The sequence below is a fragment of the Cetorhinus maximus genome, chromosome 18, assembly GCF_964194155.1.
Source record: "Cetorhinus maximus chromosome 18, sCetMax3.hap1.1, whole genome shotgun sequence".
NCBI classification, from domain to species: domain Eukaryota; kingdom Metazoa; phylum Chordata; class Chondrichthyes; order Lamniformes; family Cetorhinidae; genus Cetorhinus; species Cetorhinus maximus.
Genome location: NC_135896.1, coordinates 81,709,439 through 81,734,490, shown reverse-complemented (window position 1 = coordinate 81,734,490; position 25,052 = coordinate 81,709,439). Strand labels below are relative to the sequence as shown.

General features: G+C 46.2%; 1 protein-coding gene across 2 annotated transcripts; it reads left to right on the top strand.

Annotated features, from left to right (window-relative positions):
* Positions 1-307: 307 nt before the first annotated feature.
* Positions 308-23,262, top strand: pigh (phosphatidylinositol glycan anchor biosynthesis, class H). 2 transcript variants are annotated; one of them, XM_078563069.1, is made up of 5 exons: positions 308-532; positions 3,700-3,909; positions 16,153-16,233; positions 18,931-19,051; positions 21,896-23,262. In XM_078563069.1, exons 1-4 carry the CDS (start codon positions 359-361, stop codon positions 19,012-19,014), a joined length of 549 nt encoding a protein of 182 aa, XP_078419195.1. In that variant the 5' UTR covers positions 308-358; the 3' UTR covers positions 19,015-19,051; positions 21,896-23,262. The 2 variants fall into 2 exon arrangements, with proteins under 2 accessions (XP_078419195.1, XP_078419193.1); XM_078563067.1 differs by having other exon boundaries at positions 309-532; positions 16,150-16,233.
* The last annotated feature ends 1,790 nt before the right edge of the window (positions 23,263-25,052 follow it).

Genomic DNA, 25,052 nt, shown 5'->3' with positions numbered 1-25,052 from the left:
ATTTTACAAGGCAAAGCACTGCGGATGCTGGAAATCTACAGAAAATGCTGGAAATAATCAGCAGGACAGCTGTGGAGATTTCAGTACCTTCCTGTCACTGACCTTAAACTAACATTTTCATGTTCCCATTTGTTTCCCAGTGATTGTGTAGCTGCACCACTCAGTTTGAAGATTTCCTGGGAATTGGTTCTATTGGATTTTTGGCGGGGGGGGGGAAGAAAGGGCTGGACTGTCCCTTTAAATGGTTGCCCCACCGACAAGCCACCGAAGTCACGTGACTTGACGCAGCAGGCGGTCTGACGTTTCGCCGAGCGTACGGCTCCCCGACGTCACCCGACAAACCCGTTGGTGGGAAAAGATGGCGCCGGATTTCAAGGACATCAACGGTCGCGGCATCATTTTCGAGCAAAATCGCCACTCCCCGTTGTGTCGCGAATTTACAGTCATCTCTCCGAAGCTGTCACTCCGCTCGGTGCTTACGTACACCGCCGCCGTCTGGCTGGTCGCTTACTTAATCTTTTACGGCACCCAGGTGAGGGGAAGGGCGGAGAGGCGCCCGCTGATTGGCTGAGCAGGGCGCAGTGACGTAGTGAGTACAGGCAGGTGACCCGCAGCCTCCGATTGGTCCACGGGCGCGTCAGTTAGGCTATCGGGACACGCCCCTTTATTGGGCGGGGCTTTCACACTGCACGTGGGCACTGCCTTGGTAGGTGGCATCTGGTAGAAGGAAGGTTATAACAAGTGGGCACTGACCTCAGGGCAAAACTAAGTTTCTCAAGATAGGAAGAAAGGCACGGAGGCAGAGGGCATGGCTGAGGGGCGATATGAGTACTTTGCAACTGTCTTTACCAATGAAGAAGATACTGCCAATGTCATAGTGAAAGAGAAGGTAATTGAGATAGTGGATAGGCTAAAGTTGATAAAGAGGTGACATTAGATAGGCTGGCTGTACTTTAAGTTGATAAGTTACCAGGACTGGATGGGATGCATCCATTAATGCTGAGGGGAATAGGGCTGAAAATCGCAGAGGCACTGGCCACAATCTTCCAATTCATTTAAATACAGCGGTGGTGCCACAGTATTGCAGGATTGTAAATGTTATACCCTTGTTTAAAAAAGGGTCATGAGATCATAAGAAATAGGGGCAGGAGTAGGCCATTTGGCCTATCAATCCTATTCCACCATTCCGTAAAATCATGGCTGATCTGATTGTGACCATAACAGCACATTCTTGCATGTTCCCATAACCCTTGACTCCCTTGTCAATCAAAAATCTGTCTAACTCAGCCTTGAATAGATTCAGTGATCCAGCCTCCGTTGCTCTCTATGGAAGAGAATTCCAAAGACTAACGACCCTTTGAGAGAAGGAGTTCCCCCTCATCCCTGTCTTCAATGAAAGACCCCTTTAAACTGTGCCCCCTCATTCTAGATTCCCCCATGAGAGGAAACATCATCTCACCATCTACCCTGTCAAGCTCTCTTATAATCTTGTATGTTTCAATAAGATCACCTCTCATTCTTCTAAACTCTGATGAGTTTAGACCTAACCTACTCAAACTTTCCTCATAATACAACCCCCCCCCCCCCTGTAAAGATAAGCCCAACAACCGCAGGCCAGTCATTTGGTGGGGAAACATTTAGAAACAATAATCTGGACAAAATTAGCAGTCATTCGGCAAGTGAGGATTAATTAAGGAACGCCAGCACGGATTTGTTAAAAGCAAATCATGTTTAATGCATTTGATTGAGATTTTTGATGAGGTAACAGAGAGGGTTGATGAGGTAACAGAGAGGGTTGATGAGGGCAGTGTAGTGGATGTCGGATATGTGGCCTTTCAAAAGGCATTTGTTAAAGTGCCACATAACAGGCTTGTGAGCAGAGTGAACCCCAGGGAATAAAAGGAACGGTGGCATCATGGATACGAAGCTGGCTGAGTGGCAGGAGACAGAGAGTAGGGTGAACAGTTGTTTTTGGGTGGAGGAAGGCATATAGTGGGGTTCCCCAGGGATCAGTACAAGGACCACTGTTTTACTTGATCTATATTAATGACCTAGACTTTGCTCAGGGCATAATTTCAAAATTTGCACGACACAAAACTTGAAAGTATTGTGAACTGTTAGGAGAATAGTGATAGACTTCAAGACGATAGAAACAGGTGTAATGGGCGGACACATGGCAGATTAAATTTAATGTCGAGAATATGTAATTAATTATACATTTTAGTAGGATGCAATATAAAACACAGAGTAAAATTATAATGATGGTGCAGGAACAGTGAGACCTGAGTGTACATGTGCACAAATTCTTGAAGGTTGAGAAAGCGGTTAAAAAGGCATATGGGATCCTGGGCTTTATAAATAGAGGCAAAAGTACAAAAGCATGGATGTTATTATGAACCTTGATAAAACACTGGTTTGGCTTCAACCGGAGCATTGTGTCCAATTCTGGGCACTGCACTTTAGGTAGTATGTGAAGGCTTTACAGAGGGTGCAGAAGAGACTTATGAGAATGGTTACCGGAATGAGGGCCTTCATTTACATTGTTAGATTGGACATGCTAAGGCTGTTCCCCTTTGAGAAGTTTGAGAGGAGATTTGATAGAGGAGTTCAAAATGATGAGGGGTCCAGTTAGAGTAGGTAGAGAGAAACTGCTCCCTTTGGTAGAATGGTCAAGTACCAGGGGATGCCAGTTAAGTGGCAAAAGAACCAATGGTGGCATGAAGAAAGATGTTTTAATACAGTGAGTGATTGAGATGTGGAATGCACTGCCTGAATGTGAGGTGGAGGCAGATGGTGCAGAGTGCCTCTTTAACCAGGTTGTGTTTTGGCTCAAGCATGTAATGGAGCATTTCATATCTAGGATTTTTCATCAAATAGAATTGTGTATTGGTTATAGCACTGAAGGAAGCCATCCAGGTTCTTGTGTCCATGCCAGTTCCCTGCAAAAGAAACTCAGCTAGCCCCACTCCCTGCCCTCTTGCTATAGTCCTGCAATTTTTTTCTCGTCAGGTACTTATCCAATGCCCTTTTGAGAACCACGATTGAATCAGCCTCTTAAAACATAAAATCTTGTCAAGTCATCCTTTCAGCTATATAGTGGAATTTTGAATTTCTTTTTAAAAGCTGTTGGTTACCACGGAGATCGTAACACATTGCAATTATATTTTCCACTTCATTTAGCCCTTTCTTATTTCACAACCTATCTGGCTATTAGACCTCCACCAGTATAGCCTGTATAATTTTAATAGGGGGTTTTCAACATTGCTAAGGATTCTGGGATAGCCCCATCTTCATCACACTTTCCACCAGGAGACATGCAGAGAATCCTTGTATATGTACAATTATGAAACTAAGATGAGAGAATGGCAGATTGCAATCCCTTGCTTAAGTTGCTTGGGAGAGATATTAGGCCTGACCACAACAGTGTAAATGCCTTTGTGGGCACATAGTGCAGGCTGGAGTGGTGTTCACTAATACCAAAGTAAAACGCTAGAAACACTCAGCTAGTCAGGCAGCATCTGTGGAGAGAGAAACAGGGTTAACGTTTCAGGTCTGTGACCTTTCATCAGAACTGGAAAGTTACCTGCTGAGTATTTCCAGCATTTTCTGCTTCTATTATTGAAGTAGAGTTCAAGTTGGCTTCATGAACAGGTTGCAGAAACTGAACTGATGTTTGATATTGGGCATTGTTTCTTGCAGAACACTTCAGTGCTCTCAGCTTCCATCATTGTGACTCTCCTTGGGATGATACTGCACCTCCATTTATTTAAAATTGATCAGGAGTCAGTACTGATTATTGGTTCAATCGGAGTCCAGATGAACACTTTGTATGCCTCGGGCAGAGAGAGCGTGAGGTTCATCGAGATGAAGAAGGTGAAAGATATTGTGATCAATGAAGCCTTTTATATGGTAAGTGAGGCAGAGAGTAACAATTTCTTAATTTACCAATATGCTCAACTGCAGGGAAATGACAACACCTGAAAATGAGAGTCTGGTTAACGCTTGAGCGAATTCTTCGTCTAAACAGGTCTGTTCTGGTGAGGAACTGCATTAGGAAAGTTAATGCTTTCTTTAGACTGTCTTTAATATTGTAATAAAGAAACCACATGAAATTAGGGAACCTCTAAGTTGTTTTTGGAGGATTGAGAAAGGGCAGGATAAGAATTCACATTTATATAGTGCCTTTCGTGACTTCAAGTGTCCCAAAGCACTTTCATGGCCAATTAAATACTTCCTTTTAAAGTGTAGTCACTTGTATGAAGGAAGCACCTAACTGAAAGATGACATGTTGTTCCTCAGGCTTCCGTTACTGAGAGCTTCTCATCTCGCAGGGTCAACAAAGGTCGAAAATCCCCATTCCACCAGCCTTGGCTAGTTTTCTGTTGTCGCCTAAAATCAGTTAAACCTCTAACTTCTTCCAATTTTGACATGAGATCGGTGATCTGAAACACTAACTCTGTTTTTCTCTCCACAGATGTTGCCTGATCTGCTGAGTGTTTCCAGCGTTTTATGTTTGGCTGCTTTGCTGCCAATGCTGTCCATGCGCAGTTGTATGCTGATGACAGGCTTGGGATAACGGCTGCCATGTTTCTAGGGGGCAGTACGCAGCAGGGCACATACGTGGCCATCACTGGCAGCAGGAGGAAACAATATTGTGAATTTCCATGCTGGACTGAAAGTGATGGATTTTGGAAACCCCTTTTACAGGGTGATAGAACGGAAGTATTTGCAGACAGGAAACTAAGATCCTTTCCTTGTGGGATATTTAACTGCAGTCCTGTTGGTGAGTGTTTCTAAACTCTGTCTCACTATCCCAATATTGTATTTGGATTGTCCTTTGCTGTGAGTGTTAGTCTATATTGCCTCGTCTAACATTCATGGCAACCTACAATCCACTTACATTACTGGTATAGTGAGGCAAGAGTTTAGAAACACTCAACAACATGACTGCAGTAAAATACCCCACAAGGAAAGGATTTTAGTTTCCCATCTGCAAATCCTTCCCTCCCCCTTCTGCTACTCTGAGTTCCAAGCTGCACGCTCCGACAGTCACGTCATTGGATTTCTGCGCATGCGCAGAAGTGTATTGGCGGCCATCTTGCACAGCCATATTGCATTGGCAGGTGACACAGTGCTTCTGTTTTAATTTCAGATTCCCAGCATCCGCAGTATTTTGCTTCTGAATCTATATATATTTAAATTTATTGAAATGCCTTTAAATTGAAATTTTAAATTGCAGCATGAAAGATTAAAAGAGTAAATAAATATTAAAATTAAATATATAATTTAAAGGTATTGAAAAATGTATACATTTTTTAAAGATTTACATTTGTTTTAAATGATTAAATGAATATATAGTTCTTCATTGGAAAAGATTGGGGTTGAGGTGAGTAGTTGGAAGAGAGGACCCTGGAGGCTAGAGCTGGAATGTCAGAGAAGATGACAGATGGGGCTAGGGGGGTTGGGGGAGGCAGGAAAGGAAAGTCTTGTCAGAATGTCAGAATGGAAACGGAATTAAATGTAGGAGGTGAAAAACAGATTTAAAAATAAAAAATCAAACAGGTTAAAGGGAAAGATTTGAAGGCCCAACCTCGGAGAGTGTGATGGTGGATGATTTTAAAAGGATGATCTCAGAAAAGAGAGAAATTTTAAAATGAGAAAACTGCAGAGGAAGACGATGATTATTCTTGCAGTGGGGGGTGGGTGGATAAAAGCAGAAGGGAATAGGATAAATACTTGAAAAGAAGAAACTTGCAGGGCTACGGGAAAGAGCAGGAGTGGGTGGGATAATTGGATAGCTCTTTCCAAAAGCTGGCACAGACATGATGGGCCAAATTGCCCCCTTCTGCGCTTTATCATTCTAAAATACAGCAGCTGCTGAAAATGTGAATTAAAAACAGAAACTGCTGGATACGCTCTGTGGTGAGAAACATAAAATTAGTGTTTCAGGGCCATAACCTTTTGCCACAATTGATAGTGAATGATCATTTTGATCTTGCTGCTCCCTGGGAAGGGAGGTTCGAAATGTGGCAGCATCCTTGAACGGTGCAGGATCTCCCAGCCGGTAAGGTGGATGGGAGAAATGGAGGCATGGCCTTGGTCCAAATATGGACAGAAGAGTGGAATTCCAGAGTGATGACTGCCCAGCTATCAGGCGGCATTCAACCAAGTGTGGCATTAAGGAGTCTTGCAAAAACTGAAGTGAATGGGGGTAGGGGGGTGTTGAGTGGAGAACTCTCCAGTGGCTGGAGTCATACCTAGGATAAAGGAAGATGGTTGTTTGATCAAATTTTGTTTGGTAACGCTCCTGTAAAGCATCTTGGGAAAAGTATCTTGGGATGTCTTATTATATTAAAGGCACTATATAAATTACAAGTTGTTGTTGGAGGCCAATCATCTTATCCCCAGAGAATCACTGCAGGAGTTTCTCAGGATAATGTCCTAGGTCCCACTATCTTCAGCTGTTTTATTAATGACCTTCCTTCCCACCATTATAAGGTCAGAAGTAGGTGTGATTATTGATGAATGTGCAGTGTTCAGTTCCATTTATTATTCCTCAGACACTGAAGCAGTCCCTGACCACATGCAGCAAGACCTGAGCATTCAGGCTTAGGCTGATAAGTGGCAAGTAACATTTGTGCCAGGCAATGGACTTCTGCAACAAGTGTTGCAGTCTGGGTAAAGACCAGTAACTTTTTTAAAAATAGACAAAATTTGAAATCCCAGTTATTTACGAAGAGAATTATGCCACAAAATTCCAAGATTTGAAACAAGGATTTTTTTTTTACTACACAAGAGTCAACAAAGCAAACACTAAGGCTCGAATTTTCGGGCGTCGTAGTGGGGACAATGTGGTGAGAAGGACAAAAATCGGTTTCACGCCTTTGTGAAACCAGTTTGCGATCGTCTGCTCCACCCGTCAATGACGGGCCGTGTTTCCCACCGCCACATGTCGGGAACCTAATTTCATACTTTAGCATCTCATTATAAGCCTTGCTCGCTGGAATCATCTCCCCACACTGGATCATCTGGGCATGTTGGCGTGTTTCACAACTGTACATAAGCGATATATACCTGGCGACCTGCACTTGGGACTTTGAGGTTTGTTTGCCTACCTTGTTTTGGGCAGCACTTGCGGTCATCAGCGCCAGGCTTCGCAGGCAGCACCACATCACTTCAAAGTGGGAGGTTCACGGGCAAGTATCTATCTATCAGACCAGCTGTAAGGCGCGTGTGGCTTTTCAATGGCTGCAGGGCTTGTTTGGGAAAGGGGGAGAAGTGCCCTCAGGCAAGGGAATAAGCTGCAGGGTGAGGACTGTACTGGGGAAAGTGGGTATCCCAGGGTGTTTGTGGGGGCACAGGTTGATCTATGCAAGTGGCCTCAAGATGATGAGGGCTGAGCAGGCAGTCTTCAGAGGAGATGAGGCCAGATGGAGATGTGAGGGTGTGTGAGAGAGTGAGTGGTGATGTCCCTGAGCTGGCATTGAGTGAGATGCCAGTAAATGTGTGATAACCTTGTGAGTGTGTGGGTTTAGAGTGATGAGATGGTTGCCTTACCCGGATAAGATCACTCATCTGCTTTCTGTGCTGGATGGCCAATCTCTTGTGTGCAGCATTGGCACTGACCACCTCTGCCACCAACTCCCAAGCCGGATGGGCTTCCTGTGTCCAGAGCGGGGTAGAAGACGTCGCGGCAGGCCTCCACGGTGTCCAGAAGACATCCCAGGGATGCGTCACTGAATCGGGGGCTGCAATCTTGGCTTTAGGGGCCATGTCTTCACCCGTGCCCTCCTGGGCTGCACGCATTGAGAAGTGTGCATGCAGCTGCAGTTTAAATGTGGCACCCTGCATGAAGAAGTGCTGAGGTAACAGTGTGGCGGGCAAATTGGAGGCCGCCTGCCAATGAGACGGTGTGTTTCCTGTGGCTGCATTATTAATGAGGCGGGAATGGGAGAATACAGCGTGAAAACCCGCCATTGCGGCTGGCGGGTAAAACGACTTTTCTCCCCAACTGTTTGTGCACTTTGTGCAAATCTGGGACGATTCCACCCTAAGTACCATCTATCCAAACTCTAACATCCAAAATGAACATATGTTAAACATGGTTGTGGTTGAATATAAACTATAAATTGCACATTAAATGGCAGATACAGCTAAGACAGTTCTTTTGAATTGGGTTAGCAGTCCACTCAGATTTTGGTGATCACACTCAGTCACAAAGGGCGGAATCATCTCAGATTTTCACAAGTAAGGTGGTGGATGGGTAAACCAACGTTTTAGCCACCAGCCGCAATGGCGTCTTCTCACGCTGTGTCGTCCCAAACCTGCTGCATTCATTATGCATTCCCGGGAAATATGCCGTTTCCATGGCGGATGAGCTCTCATTCGCCCGCCACGCCATCACCTCACTGCTTCATCACGCCGGGTGCCACATTCAAAGTGCAGCCGAGCGCACACCTCTCAGTGCTTCTAGCCCACGACTGCTACATGGAAGGCATAGCCCTGAAAAGCAAGAAGCCTGCAGCTCCCAGGTTCAATGATGCGTCCCTGGAACACCTTTTGGATGCAGTGCAGGCCCGCCATGGTGTACTCTACCCCCGCTCTGGCTGCAGGATGGGCAGCAACATCACCAATCCAGCTTGGGAGGCGGTAGCAGCGGTGGTCAGCGCCAACGCCCTGCAAAAGCGGACAGCCACCCAGTGCCGCAAGAGGATTAATGATCTCTTCGGTTCCCTCAGGGTAAGTCACTCTTCTCATCGCTCTCAACTCACACACTCACAAGCCCATCACACATCCGCAGGGCCCTCACTCATTGCGGGTTCAAGGGACATCACCATTCACTCTCTCACACGCATCTTCATTGTCCTCATCCCGTTCATTGGACCACTCACCACCCACAAATGCCAGGCATACTTATCATTTGGCCTGGCAGGCATTCTGCTTACGCTGTCTCCATCTCTATTCATGCGGGACAAGCTGGCACACAACAAGAGGGAGAGGTTGCAGACCGATGGAGGAATGCCTGAAATCAGGGTCCTCATGGGCTAGCTGGTGAGGATCTGGACCGTTCCTGTGCTGACAGTGAGGTTGGCGGTGCTCTGCCAACTGAGGATACAGCAGTGCAACATCCATCAGACAACCATGTTGTGAGTGATGTGTCTTTTTAAAAGGCCACTGTCATGCACTAATGATCTCTCCTTGCTTTCGCAGGCACATCTGGGAAACAGACAGGAGAGTCCATGACCCAGGGCCTCCAATCAAGCCCCAAGGGAAGCTCAGAAGAAGAATCTGCTGAATCCTTCTCTGAAGACCCGTCACAGTGCTCACCCACACCCTCCACCAGTGCAGAGACACATGCCTCGGTGGGACCTAGCTTTAGGGTAGCCTCAGGATCACAGTCTGGTGAGCATATCGCACTATCTGATCCACAGCAGGTGGTGGCAGGAACTTTCCAGGTGTCCGGCACTCGGAGGATTGCTGGCGGCCAGAAATTTGCTGAGTCTGAGTCAAATGATGAACCTCTGGACTTGCTCATGTCACGGTTGCTGGAGCTGCAAAGGCTCAGGAACATCAGGAAGGGGTGTCCGCTGCACTCCTCAGATTGCAAGGCACGATGGAGGAGTCTCTCCACCTTCAAGCTGAGGTGATAGCGCAGCATGCCAATGCACTGAGGTCAACACTGGTGGAATGGCGGCTGCCATGGAGACCTTGGTCCAGGATGTTGCTCCTTCGCTGCTGTGTGGGCTGATCTCCATTGCCGACTCCACTGTTGGCCTCCAACAGTGTGTACGTGAGAGGGGTGCAGGGCAGACCGATCTCACTCCAGCTACCCCTTCTCCTCAAGGATTTATTCAGGGGCCCTTGGGCACCCACAGGGAGGAGGATCAGCAGGTGTACCCACTGGGGCCATCCACCCAGGTGACTGGGAGTGTTCGGCCCATCCAACCCTCTCTTCCTGTGACCTCAACTGCTCCAGCTCCACAGACCGAGGAGGGTGCCACTGCCACACAGTAGGACCCCGAAAGCAGGCAGGGCTCTCCAGGCCTCGATCCTCCAGAGGACGCCCACCAAGGTCATCACAGACAACAGGGTGTCTCAGTCAGCAGGCTGCCTCCACTTCCGCTGTGGATGTCAGGCAAGCACCAAGACGCAGCAACAGGGTTCGACAAGTTAAGCTAATGTAGTTGCACAGCCTGAGCACGTGTGTTAATCACTTGTACATAATGTTTACTATTGTAAATAAACTGCTAAGAATGTCTCCCTGCCTATGGCTCCTTGTTCTGATGAGCAGTGCTCGTGTCACTCAGATGTGAAACCTTTCTGTGCAAGATGAAGGCATGTGTCTCAGTCCAAGGACTCTTCCATGTATTTTTGCAACCTTCAGACCAAAGTGATGGTCTGGCCTCACACTCCCTGGACACATTAGTGGTGCCTGCACCTTGGCGGTGCTTGTCATTGCTGCCAGAATGCCATGGGCAGATATCACAGAGTTCCATCATTCTCTCTGTGTGCCCTCAGCACCTTTAAGGTGGGGCTGGTCCCCATCTCTTCAGCGTCTGTGACCAGTGATGCTGTGCTCCTGAATGGCTCAGGTGCTGAAGGTGGACAAAGGATCTGGTGCTTTGCGTCTCCATGATATGACCCTGATCATGGAGTGCAAGTGAGCTGCCCTCGAACAGACAGGCGTCAGACATTCTCAGGCTATGTGAAGATCTGTGGAGTGTCCTCACTGCATGTCATCATCATCCTCCTGCAATAGAGCGACTATTAGGGCCTCCACTGTGTCTCCATGACAGGAGCATTATCACAGAGGGTATGGACGCTGCCATAAGCCAGACTGGAGTCAAACAATCATAGATGCAATGTGAGGATCCATGGCATCTCCTCATTGCAGGTCATCATCCTCCACAAACCTAGCAGCTATGAGGGCCTCCTGAGGGTGCCTCCCTCATCTGGCCAGTGCGAGGGCCTCGTTGCCGCCATCGTCGCCTTAGAGGACCTCCTTCCCACATCACTGTTGACATCCTCCTCATCAGAGGAGTCCTCCAGCTCCTGCATCTCCTTCTCAGCCAGCTCCTCTCCCTGTTGCAGTGCCAGGTTGTGAAGGGCACAGCAGGCAACGTCGATGCACGACACCTTCTGTGGACTATATTGCAGGGCTCCACCAGAACGGTCCAGGCACCAGAACCTCATTTTCAGCATCCTGATGGTTTGCTCCACCAAGTTGCGAGTTGCAGCATGAGCCTTGCTACACGTTCTGAGTCTTGAGCCTGAGGCCGCTGCTTGAGTGTCATCAGCCATGTCCCCTGCGGGTAGCCCTTGTCCCCCAAGAGCCAACCCTGCAACCTCTGGACTCTGGAAGATGTCAGGAACCTGTGACTGACTGAGAATGTAGGAGTAGTGGACACTCCCTGGAAACCATGTGCAGACCAGCAGGATGCATTTGTGGCGCTCGCACATCAGCTGCACATTCAGCGAATGGAAACCCTTGCGGTTGACATAATTGACCCCTAGTTGCGACGGAGGCCATGTGAGTGCAGTTGATCACACCTTGCACCTGTGAGAGACCCGAGATCTGAGCAAATCCAATCGCTTTTGCATTCTGCCTCTCTCGGTCCTGGCCGAAATGCACAAAGTTGTGTGCTCTTGCGACAATGGCATCTATGACCACATGGATGCTTTTGTGGGTGGAGGCTTGTGATACCCCACAGTGATCATCTGTGGAGCTCTGGAAGGAACCACTGGCGTAAAAATTGAGCGCCGCGCTCACTTTCGTGGCCACTGGCAGTGGATGCCCTCCATGTCCCTGTGGCGCCAAATCCTGCAGCAGCTGGCAGATGTGACCAACCAGTTCCCTAGACATGCGCAGTCTTGTGCGACACTGGTTGTCGGTCATCTGCAGGAATGAAAGGTGGTGTCTATAGACCCTAGGTCTAGCTAAGTTCTGACCAACGATGGCTCGCTGTGGCTCTTCAGCAGCATATGCAGGAGCCCCAGCTGCTCCTTCTTCCTGAGGGTGCTGCTCCTCCCTCTGCTTAGCCAGGTGCCTCCATTGCTCACTTCTCCGTCGCCTCCACTCTCTATGCCATGAGGCATACAGCTAGTTCACCAGGCTCCATGCTCCTGATGCATTCCTCCTTCAGGATGGAAGAGAGAGACGCGTGGGTTAGCACTGGTGTACTAAGAACCTCTCCTGGTTAAGTCTGAAGGCCCTTTAACACATCCAGGAGAATGCTGACCACCACTTGGATGACGAGAGTTTAGTGCACAGCATGGCTGCCCAAAACGCCAATCACCTCCACCCCACTCCACCTGATTGGTGACAGCCTTGCCCATTGGACTGTATGCTGTACTTACAGCTCAGGCGCAGGCCTGAGGCGACTTGAGTGTGGGTGCAAGGCTGCACTGTTAGCTTGAACCATGGGGGAGACTGGTCCAAACCAGAATGCTGACATTGCAAGGGGCTGTGAGCACCTCCACCAATGACTGCTCCACGGCCAGCTTTAGCAAGGAGATTGTACAATGTGCCCAGTCATCCAACTGTTCTGCAGTCCACTAAAACACTCATTAGCTTCAGTCTGTGCCCAAGGGATGAAAAGTTCTGGAGCACTTTGGTGGCACTTTCATGCCTTTGTGTTGCCTGAGTGGGCAGATAAGCTAGAGGCCCGACTCCATGCATGTCAACGTGGCTGTGTATGAACTGTCTCAGCCAAGGAGGAATGGTCACTTTATACAAGGTTTTCCTAATGCATGGCAGTTTCCCTGTCCCCCATCCCACATGTGCTACCTTCAACCGCAGGGCAGCCCTTGCCCCCACCCCTAAGTTTTTTTCTGCCCTCCCCACCCCCAAGTTGCCTCAACAGCAGGCCAGCCCTTGCCCACCCCCATGTTTCCTCAACCGCAGGGCAGCCCTTGCCCCCATCCGCAAGTTGCCTCAACAGCGGGGCAGCCCTTGCCCCCACACCCAAGTTGCCTCAACTGCAGGGCAGTCCTTGCCCCCATGTCTCCCATGCGCCTGAACCTTGAAGTTCAACAAGTGACCCAAGTGAGCGCTGCAGCCTTATATATGCTGTTGTGAAACAATTTGGCGTGCGATCATGCTGACGTGGGCAGACGATCCAGCGGGGGGGGAACGATTCCGCTGGGCTGGCCTTATAATGATATGCAGATTATTAAGAAATAGGAACAGGAGTAGACCATTCGGCCCCTCGAGCCTGCTTCGCCATTTACTAAGATCATAGCTGATCTTCTTGTGTTTCGATTTCCACATTCCCATCTAACCCCAATAAATTTTGCATAACAAGAACCTACCTCTGCCTTAAAAATATTCAACGACCTTGCCTCCACCATCTTCTGAGGCAGAGAGCTCCAAAGTCGCACAACCCTCTGAGAGAAAAAATTTGCCTCATCTCTGTCCTAAAAGGGCAACCCCTAATTTTAAAACAGTGCCCCCTAGTAATGGACTCACCCACAAGAGGAAACAACCTTTCAATGCCTACCTTGTCAAGGCTGTTCAGGATCTTGTATACTTCAATCAAATCACCCCTCACTCTTCTAAACAACATTGGAAACAAGCCCAGTTTGTCCAACCTTTCCTCATAAGACAACCCACTTATTCCAGGTATCAATCTAGTAAACCAACTTTGAACCGCCTCCTTCCTTAAATAAGGAGGCCAAAACTGCACACAGTATTCGAGATGTGGCCTCACCAATGCCCTGTATAACTGAAGCACAACATCCTTACTTTTATGTTCAATCCTTCTTGTAATAAAGGATAGCTTTCTTAATTACTTGCTGTACCTGCATACTAACTTTTTGTGACTCATGTACTAGATCCCTCTGCACCTCAGAATTATGCAGCCGTTCTCCATTTAAGTAACACTCTGATTTTTTGTTCTTCCTGTCAAAGTGAACAACTTCACATTTTCCCACATTGAACTCCATTTACCAGATCTTTGCCCACTCACTCAACCTGTCTATATCCATCTGCAATCTCCTCATGTCCTCTTTACAACATACTTTCCTACCTATCTTTGTGTCATCTGCAAATTTAGCTACCGTGTCTTCACTCCCCTCATCTAAGTCATTGATGTAAATCCTAAAAAGTTGAGACCCCAGTGCAGACCCCTGTGGGACTCCAATCGTCACATCATGCCAATCAGAAAAAAACCCATTTATGCATACTCTCTGCTTTCTGCCAGCCAGCCAGTCAATCTTCTATCAATGCTAATATGTTACACCCTACACCATGCGCTTTTATTTTCCGTAATAATCTTTGATGTGGCACCTTATCAAATGTCTTCTGGAAATCCAAGTACAGTACGTCTACAGGCTCCCCTTTATCCACTGCGCATTTTACTGCTTCAAGAAACTCCAATAAATTGGTTAAACATGATTTTCCTTTCACAAAACCATGCTGACTCTTCCTGATTGCCTTGAGCTCTTCTAAGTGCCCAGCCATAACCTCCTTAATGATCGATTGTAATAACTTCCCCACGACAGACGACAAGCTAACTGGCCTATAGTTTTCTGTTTTCTGCCTCCCTCCCTTCTTGAATAGAGGGGTTATATTTGTTACTTTCCAATCTGATGGAACCTTTCTAGAATCTAGCGAATTTTGGAAAAGTAACACCAGTGCATCGATTACCTCATTAGCCACCTCTTTTAAGACTTTAGGATGTAGTTCATCAGGACCTAGAGACTTGCCAGCCTGCAGCTCCATCAATTTGCTCAGTACCATTTCCCTAGTGATTTCAATTTCACCAAGTTCCTTTCTCCTGTTCACCTCCTGGTTTGCAGCTATTAGTGGAATGTTTTTTGTATCCTCTATAGTGAACACAGAAGCAAAATGTTTGTTCATTTCTTCCACCATTTCCTTATTATCTACTATTAATTTCCCACTGTCACTCTCTAGAAGACCAACACTCACTTTACTTACTCTTTTCCTTTTTAAGTACCTGTAGAAACTCTTGCTATCTGTTTTTATGTTTCTAACTAGCTTCCTCTGATACTCTAATTTCTTGCTCCTGATTAACCTCTTAGCCATTCTCTATATTCTGTTCCTGATGTCCGATGGCAGGAAACGCGGCCTGTCACTGACAGGCTGAGCGGACGATCGCAACTGATTTCATGACATCATGAAACCAATTTCTGGCCTTCTCACCATATTGTCTGCTCATGCCGCCGAGCACGCCCGACACCAGTGGGCAAGGCCGATTCCGCCCAAAGTCTTTCAAACTCCGTCTTCCTCATGAAGAATTTCAGCTCTGATTTTTCGAGGAGCTAGACTGATCCCATCTGACAGCAGCACACAGCCAACCTGAGTTCCATATGCACGGTCCCCACCACAAAATGGTACACACCTGTGGAGCCAGCTCAACTTAGTCTGAATGGCGTAGATCCATTAATGGTATCTTCAATTAACAGAAACTGCTGCAGCAACTTATTCTCAGCTTCTGTATGTGGACTCTGCCTTCTTCAGTTTGCCTGTTCTGCACCACTGGATTCATCAGCTGCTACTGCCCAGCTTGGACTAATCTGTGTCCTTTTATGTTTTTCAACTAGGTTCAGTTTTCTAAAAGTTCTAGTTTCAAAACCGTGTTTGTTTTTGTTTCCTTAGCAACTGGGAGGGTCAGTTTCTTTTCTATGTTTATCTGTCCTGTTCCCCTTCCTGCTTCCCTTTCAGTTCAGTTTGTGTTTTAGCTAGGGTCTGCCTCAAAAGCCACAATTAAATTTAAAGACACAGATTCCCTCGCACAAGAGAGAGGCTAACCACATCTCCGTGACATTCAAAGGCATTACCATTGCCAAATTCCCTCCCCATCAACATCCTTGGGGATTACCATTCAGCAGAAACTCAACCAGATCAGCCAAATAAATGCCATGGCTACTAGAGCAGGTATCCTGTGGCAAGTGCGTAGCTAAGCCCCAAATTCTCCAAGCCTCTTCTTTACCTATGAGGCACAAGCCAGGGGTATAATGAAATGCTCTTCACTTGCCTGGATGGATGCAGCTGCAATAACTGTGGGAGTACCTTCACCAGATAGACTGCAACAGTTCCAGAGGATGTTTGTGTTTGAGAGAGGCTGGGGAAAATTTGTGAGAAGCGATGAAGCCTAATATATAAGATCTTTTGTTTCTTCCTTGCAGCAGAAGGTTATCTACTACCTGTGTATACTACTGATAGACCCAGGAAACCCCAGAGGAGTTTCAGAAGTGGTACCAGTGTTTCAGGTAAAACACAGTAAGATCAAATGGCTGTGAGTGAATGTAAATGATGATTCCCTCTCTGTTTCCTTCCTCTCCTCCCACCACACACACCCGCTCCCCACCCCCGCCTCGCCCCATCCACTGCAATCTTACCACACCAACATCTCTGATACTGGCTTTGTAACAAATTCAGGTAACACTCTTGCTGGGCTACAGTTCCACGAGGCACTGATATCTCTTCTGTATCTCAGTCAAGTGGTGAATCTTTGTAAGCCCACAGACTGAACTTTGGTGGCTGCTGAACCGTGAAGGGGTTTGCATCCAAGTGTGGCCTTACCTATTTCCACTGTGAGGGGTGGGGGTGGTGGTTGCTGGTCTGCCAATCAAAAGTGGGGAACTCTGGTGGGCTTCCGCCTCCACCACCCTTGTCCCGGCACCCTAAATCTATCTTCATCTCCAGCTGTGGTCACACTGTACTGTCCAATTGGACATTATTCACTAGTAAGCTTTGCACTGTTGTAATGTTGGTGGACTGTTCAACCGAAGGGGAAATAACTTGCATTTATATAATGGATGGGAGTTTTAGGATGGCAGGGTTTCCCATGCCCCCATCCTAAGAGTTGGTGGGGAACACATCCCCACTGACACTGCCTGCCCCGCAGCGATTTCACTCTCCAGTGAGCGTTAATTGGCTGTAGGTGGGACTTCCACCCCTCACTCGGGAGACTGGCAGCACTCTAGTCCGTGCAGCGCCAGAAGCTGCAGTGGACAGGACTGGGACTGCAAGCAGTCCCCGGAGCCTAAGCCCCAGGATTCCAGAAGAGGTAAGTTTTGGGGATCTCGGGAGGGTAGGGGAGGCCTGGGGGTGTGGACAGTGGGGGATTGGGGTATCAGGGGAGAGGCGGGGGGTGAAAGGAGGTCCTATGGTTACCAGCCTTTAAGTAGGGGGGTCGCCCGAAGTTAAAAGTGGGCTAAAGATGGAGGCGTTGGCCCCCCCTTCCCGCCCGAGGCCTGAACCCAATTATTTTCACGCTTTACTCATACCCGGGAAATCCTCCCGTCAGCCTAAAAATTGAGGCTGGGCAGGAAATGACCTTTAGGTGGTCAATAATTGGTCACCTAAGGGCCTCAACTGGAGCAAGGGCGGGTGGCCTGTCTGAGGCCTTGCCCACCCCAGCTTTAAATTGCAGAGAGACCAGGGTAGATGGGTATCTAGCGGAAAGCCTATCTGAGGAATTTTAAGCTTCAGAACTTCAGGGCATCCCAAGTGCTTTTTAGATACTGTCTTAATGTAGAAAATGCAGCAGCCAGTTGGCACACAGCAAGATCCCACAATTAACAATGTGGTAATGACCACATCATTTGTTTTAGTGACGTTGGTTGAGGGATAAATATTGGGAAGGGCAGCAGGGAGAAGTCTCCCATTGTTCTTTGAATAGTGCTGTAGGATGTTTTACATTTACATGAGACGGGATACGGTGCTTCAGTTTAACATTGCATCTAACAAAAGGACCTTCTGCAGTACAACACTCCCTGCACTGGGGGGTTGGCCTAGATTTTGTGCTCAAGTCTCTGGAGTAGGGCTTAAACCCATAACCTTCTAACTTAGAAGCATGGAACATCATAGCTGAGCCCAATCCTGTTCTCACTCAGCACAGAATGAGGGTCAAACCTGAGATCTTGAGGATTGTGTGGCACAGTAGCACTCGAGGAGCTGACAATACATTTCTGGTACTTACCAATATTACAGTGGAAGAGCATTGTGATTTATTAATGTATGTGGGAAGTGAGCATGAATAATGAGAGAAGGGAATCAAAGAATGTCAGTTGAAATGGCGTGAGGGAAAGGGGGCCAGGTTAAATAGGGGGAAGGGGTCATGTTTGCAAATATTTAAAGCTGGCATATATATTGGTATACTTGCACTTCTCTCTCTTTCTCCATCTCTCTGACTCGCTTTCTGACTGTCTCTTTCTTTCCTGTATTCTCTGTGTCTGTTTTTCTTGCCTAGTTGGTGATCTTGCTTTATCTCTCTCAATGTGGCTGGTTGACCTCTTCCCCTCTCTCTCTGGGCTGTTTGTGATTTCCCTCTCTCTCTCTGTGGCTTGGCTATTAATCGTTTATTTTCTCGCATGCTCTCTCATTGTCTCCGTAACCTGACCTCTTTTTTTCTTTCGTTGTCGCTCCCTCTTTGTCAATTATTTAGACTGCTAAGCACTCTTACTATGGCCCTGTGATTTCTCTCTCCCTTTCCTCTTGTGTGGCTTTAGTTACTGATCTAGCTCTCTCTCTCTTTGTGTGTCTCTCTCTCTCTCTCACACTATATACTGATTCCAGCATCATCTTGACATACTGTGGATGGAGGACGAGTAATGCATGTGTGGGCTGAGAGGTTTGGCTAATGGGATATAGACTATGATGACCTACAGTCTGATTTCTGAGCACCACATCTGTACACAGCATCTGTCAAAATAGTAGAAGATTTGTTTTTTGACAGGGAAGGATTTGTCAGTTGTGTAAAGAAGTGATTGGTTGATAACTATCTGGCATGTGCCAGCAAAGCTGAATCCATGTTTAATAGGGAGAAAAAGGTTAACTTAAGTTCCAAACAGCCAGCTTGACTCCCTTTCGTTCAGTAAGTGCAGCTAATAGTCACCACGAGGGGCTTGGGGAGAGGAAGGAAATCGGTGGATATTTAACAACACTCAACTTTCTATTTCAAGAGTGCCAAACCACGTCTGGACTGTTTATCCCAGGTGTACAGAAGCTGCCAGGAAATCCTACAACAGACACAGGCAGATCAGTAAAGTAGATTCAATCAAGTTAACAGCCTCATTCTTTCAGGTAATTATGCACTTTTCTCCTGTACTGTTGTCAGTTTACACTGGGACAGGCTGCCTTGAAATGATGGCATGAGATAATTTTCCTCACTCAATAAACCTGACCAAACGGCCATCAATTTTCAATTATAACCCTCATAAATTTGCACAGATGTGAGGGTCTTTCAAGAAGTTTTGGTGAAGGGCCACCATTTCATGGCTGGCTTTCTGCCAGCTCTCCGTCTGTGCTTTCCTGATGGCTTTTTGAGTAAAAAATACTGATGAATCATAGAATTACAGAAATTTACAGCACAGAATTAGGCCATTTGGTCTGTCATATCCTTGATAGCTATCCAGCTTGATCCCACTTTCCAGCCCTTGGTGTGTAGCTCTGTGGGTTACGGCTGTTCAAGTGCAGATTCAAATGCTTCTTAAATGCGGTGAGGATTTCTGAGATTGAATTCCATTTGCACTTTTCTGCCTATCTAACCAGTCCAACGATACCATCCTGCTGTCTACAGCTTTCTTTCTCACTGTCAGCCACAGGGTAAATTTTTGTATCACCTCGATCTTTCAGGCAATGAGTTCCAGATCCCCACCATTCTTTGGTGAAAAAATTTCTCCTCAACTCCCTTCTAATCCTCCTACCAATTTCTTTAAATCCGTGCCCCAGGTTATTGACTTATCTGCTAAGGAAAATAGGTCCTTTCTATTCACTCTATCTAAGTTCCTCATAAATTTATACGCCTCAATTAAATCTCCCCCAAGCCTATCCAATATTTTCTAATAGCTAACATTCGCTGTTTCAGGCAACATCCTCATAATTCTCCTCTGTACCTTCTTTAATGTGATCCCATCCTTCTTGGACTGTTCCCTGTACTCTAACTGTGGCCCAATTAGTATCTTATACAGTTCTAGCATAACTTCCCTATTTTTATATTCTGTCTCTCGGCTAATAAAGGAAAGTATCCCCTACACCTTCTTAACTACCTTATCTGCCTACGTTGTTACCTTCAGTGACCTGTAGACATGCAGTCCAAGGTCCCTCAGACCCTCTACATTTCTCAGTATTTGAGTATTGCTGAAAAAAGGGATGTATCAAAGCTTTTTGTCTTGCACTCATCAGGACAATTCGCAAGAATACTGATTTAAGGGGAAAACAACAATTTATACTGTATGAGATGACTGATGAGTGCAAGATGAAAAGTTTCGATATGTCTCTTTTTTGGCAATACTCAAGTTCTGTACTACCAAATGACTACTTCTAGTATCCTACCATTAATTGCGTATTCCCTGGCCTTGTTTGCCCTCCTAAATATGCTTCTCCAGATTGAATTCCATTTGCCACCTTTCTGCCCATCTAACCAGTGCATTGATATCTACCTACAATCTACAGCTTTCTTTCTCACTGTTAGCCACGGGGTAAATTTGTGTATCGTCTCCGATCTTCTTAATCATTTCCTCTACATTTAAGTCTAAGCCAGTGAAGCAAGGACCTAGGATAAGGCCTGCGCAACCCACTGGAAACAGCCTTGCAGTCACAAAAACACCCGTTAATTATTACTCTTCCTGCCACTAAGCTAATTTTGGATCCAACTTGGCACTTCCTCATGGATCCTGTAGGCTTGTAATTTTCTGACCAGTCTTCCATGTTGGAACGTGTCAAAAGCCTTTATAGAATTCACCCTCAGAGAACTCTCCTTATTACCTCCTCAAAAAATTCTGTCAAGTTACTCAGACATGACCTTCCCTTAACAAAACCATGTTGACTATACCTTTCCTCATGATGATTTATACTGTCCCTCAGAATTTATTCTAGTAACTTGCTCAACACCGAGGTTAGGCTGACTGGCTTTCTCCCTTTTTAACTAATGGTACACTATTAGCAGTCCTCAGGAAACATACTTGTAGCCAGAGAAGATTGGAAAATGAAGGTCAGAGCCTCCGCTATTTCCTCCTTTGCTTCCCTAAGCGGCCTGGCAATTAATCAACTTTCAACGATTCCCCCTTTTGTGAAGCCAGTCGCAAAGTATTCATTAAGAACCATGTCTACGTCATCTGCCTCCTGGTTGTCATCTGGTTGCTTTTTTGGTCTCTAATAGGCCCTACTCTTTCCTTAGATATCCTCTTGCTCTTTATGTACTTATGAAACCAAGGGCAGGATTTTCCAGCCCCGCCTGCTGTTGGGACCGTCTGGTCCCGCCGAAAGTCAATGGACTTTTGGCTGGGCTGCCGAATTTCCCACGGCAGGTCCCACCATGACAGGGCCGGACACGCAAACCAGAACCAGCCTGGTGGTATGTTAGCTGATTTTAACCAATGCAGTGAAAGAGCTGCTGCAGGGTTGGGGGGAGGAAAAGAAGCACAAATTCCTCTTCTGGATTACTATTGGGTGGAAATGTCATTTGTATGCATGTGGGGAATAAGGTTGGGCTTAACTCTGCCGCCTTCTAAATCACCTTTAACATAATAAAACACCCCAAGGCACCTAAAACAAAAATTAGACACTAAGCCACATAAGGTGATATTCAGGCAGGTGGCCACAAACCTTGATCAAAGAGTTAGGTTTTAAGGAGCATCTTAAAGGAGGACTGGAAAGTAGGTTAGCTGGCCAACCTTTGTTGTCCAGGTTCATACATGAAGGATAGTCACGGGGGGGGAAATGCCCGAGGGCTGCTGGTGCTCATGGAATTCTACCCCAGCCAGACAACTTTCCGGAGAGTTGGGGAAGAAAGCTGGCCAATAAAACCTGGACTTTTGTGAGGATTCCAGGCTATTGAAGTGTAATAAATGGAGTCAACTTTAAAGGTTAAAAACTGCTCCAGACAGCCTTTTCTGTAAGAGAATGATGTGGAATTTTCTCTTTCAGATGGAGCCTGGATCGATTGCCTGTGCTGCTGAAATTTATCATCAAAGAATGCTTTTTTAAAATAGGTGTCTAAACTAAGCAACCACCCCATCAAAGGACTCTTCTGCAACTAACTGTAGCAGCAAGGCTTTGAAGAAGAGGGCATTTCCCACTGCTCTCATAAAGTCAAGGAGATGGTCCCACCAGATAGCAAGCATCAGTTCACCATCAATTGGTATCACTGCACATTTGAAACTACATCTTTGTTCTTGAGGCACTTCATAAAGAAGAACTTTGGGCAACACATTTTAAGTGCAAAGCTTTAGATGTAGAACAGTTGAATGAGCAACAGCCTGAAGGTTCTTTGTCACAGTGGCATTGATAAAGAAACAGAATTGTCTTGATATAGCACCTTTCACAATCATGGGAATTGTCAAAACAATACACAGCCAGTGAAGTACTTTTGAAGTGTAGTCATTATTGTAATTTAGGAAATACAGCAGCCAGTTTGCTTGCAGCAATGTGATAAAAGACCCAATAGCCTGTTTTAGTGATGTTGTTTGAGGGGTAAATGTTGGCCAGGACATCAGGGAGAACACCCTTGCTTGTCTTTGAAATAGGATCATGGGATCTTTTATATCCTCCTGAGAAAGCAGCTGGGGCCTTGGTTTAATGTCTCAACCAAAAGCTGCACTGCAGTGGAATGTCAGCCTGGAATTAGTGATCAAATCTCTGGTGTGGAATTGAAAACACAACGTTCTGACTTAGTAGTAGAATGCTATTACTAAACTAATATCTATTGCTGGTAATAATCAGTAACAGGATTTCTTTCTGGAGACCTGTACCTGATGCCTCATTCAGTGGTGCCCAGTGTAGTATTGGACAATTTTATTGTTATACAATCAGCCCCACAATTATTTATAAGTAGGTTAATGGAGGGGCTCAGTTTTAAGGCTGATTTTATATGTACTGGTAGGCAGATGCAAGTTAGCCAGCGAGTGAGCATTAGAAGATTTACTAACTTCAGCCGGTGACCATATGCTCACTGAGACCAAGAAGCATCCAGGATGTACTGAATGATCATGGTCTTGAACTTAGTGTGTGATATTTTTGGTGATGTAGTGCTTTGCAAAATTAGCTTCTCTAGTGATCTGGAAGGTATGAAAACACTGGAAGTGACTGCAGGAGCTCTGTGTATATAAACAAGAAACCAGACACTCAGTTTGCGCCAGCATTTCGTCCAGGTTGCTGCACCCAATTTCCAGACAGCAGTAATCCTCAGTTTTATTTTTGAGGTGAAATGGAGAAGCTTAACATTCTTGATTAGTTCACCTTTATTCTGTACAAATCAGCTGGTCCTTACTCATCAATAAACGTTTATTCTAAAATCCAGAGTGTCACCTGCGTTCCAATGGGAGGTGTTAAGAGTTGGTTCTGAGACTGCTCCAAGTATAAATGAATGTCAGTATATGGATAGCGGAGGTCACCATGTGGGCAATGGGAGGGTTGCCATATAGGCGGTGTCGATATATTGGCGGGATTACAACATGGGTGAATGGGGTGAGAATCATGACGTGGATGGTAGCGTTTATGACATGAATGTGCGAGGAGTCATGGGTGGCTAAAGATCAATATATAGGTGGTGGGTGGGTCACGTCAGGGGCGATGGGATATCAGGGCAAAAGATGGGTCAGTATATGGCTGTTAATCTGTTAATATAAGGGTGGTGGACACTTAATACAGGACTGGCGAGAAGGTCAATATGGAGTGGGGTGGATTGTTTCCATCAGTGAGCTGCCCTTAAAGGGGGCGCCAACCATGACAGCTCACTGCAAATGCTGAAACTCTTGCTATTGCCACTTCTGCTCAGTGCTGCCCAGTGGAAGCGATAGAAGTGGCTGCTTTATGTGAGTACTTACTACTGTTAAGAGTGGGTGCTCAGTTCAAATTGCTGAGTTAGCTACAAAACTCAAAACTTTAACCATAACGGGTTATAAGCCAGAGGTCAGGTGACAGTCTCTTCCCTTCACATGGCAGCATTTGTCTAAGAGTCGCTTCAAGGAACCCTAGTTAAAATAAGTCAATGAAAATTGGGGGAAGACTCTCCACTGATTGGAGTCATATCCAGCACAAAGGAAGATGGTTGTATTTGTTGAAGGCCAATCATCTCAGCCCAGAACATTACTGCAGAATTTCCTCAGGATAGTGTCCTTGGCCCAACCATTTTCAGCTGCTTCATTAATGAGCTTCCCTCCATCATAAGGTCAGAAGTGGGATGATTGCACAATGTTCAGTTCCATTTACAATTACTTAAATAATGAAGTATGCAACATGACCTGGAAAACATTCAGGCTTGGGCTGATAATTAGCGAGTAATGCTCATGCTACAAAAGTGCCAGGCGCAATAATCATCTCCAAAAAGAGAAACTAACCATTTCCCCTTGACATTCAATGGTATCATAACTGAATCCCCCACCATCACCATTCTGGGGGTCATCATTGACCAGAAATTTAACTGCACCAATCACATAAATACCGTAGCTATAAGAGCAGGTCAGAGGTTGTGTATTCTCAGGTGAGTGACTCACCTGATTCTCCATAGCCTTTCCACCAACACTTAAGTTTGACACCATCCGGGACTAAGTAGCCCACTTGATCGAGACCCCATATGCCACCTTAAACATTCACTGCCTCCATCACCAGTGCATAGTGGCAGCAGCATATACCATATAGAAAGGTGTGCTGCAGCAACTCACCAAGACTTCATCAACAGCATCTCCCAAATCTAAGACCACTACCAGCTAGAAGAGCAAGGGAAGCAGTGATCTTGGGAATACCCCGAGTCCCCCTTCAAGTCACACACCATCTTGACTTGGACCTTTATTGCTGTTCCTTTATTGTGGCTGGATCAAAATCCTGGAATTCCCTCCTTAACAATGAGTGTACCTACATTGTGTGGTCTACTGCAGTTGTAGAAGGTGGCTCAGTATCACCTTTTCAAGGGCAGTAAGGAATGGGTAATAAATGCTGGCCTAGCCAACGATGTGAATGAATAAAAAAAATGCAGCATTGGACTGCTGGACGGAAGAAGACCACAGTCCATTTAATTGGCTTTCTATTATCCTGATATTCATCTGATACAGGGCATTGGTGAGACCACATCTCGAATAGTGTGTGC

What these genes read in the sequence shown, in the direction of transcription:
- pigh (XM_078563067.1), top strand. Translation starts at nt 359, where the DNA reads ATGGCGCCGGATTTCAAGGACATCAACGGTCGCGGCATCATTTTCGAG. An exon ending in TAATCTTTTACGGCACCCAG is followed by an intron (nt 533 to 3,699) that starts GTGAGGGGAAGG and finishes TGTTTCTTGCAG; the next exon opens with AACACTTCAGTGCTCTCAGC. An exon ending in AAGTGGTACCAGTGTTTCAG is followed by an intron (nt 16,234 to 18,930) that starts GTAAAACACAGT and finishes TTCTATTTCAAG; the next exon opens with AGTGCCAAACCACGTCTGGA.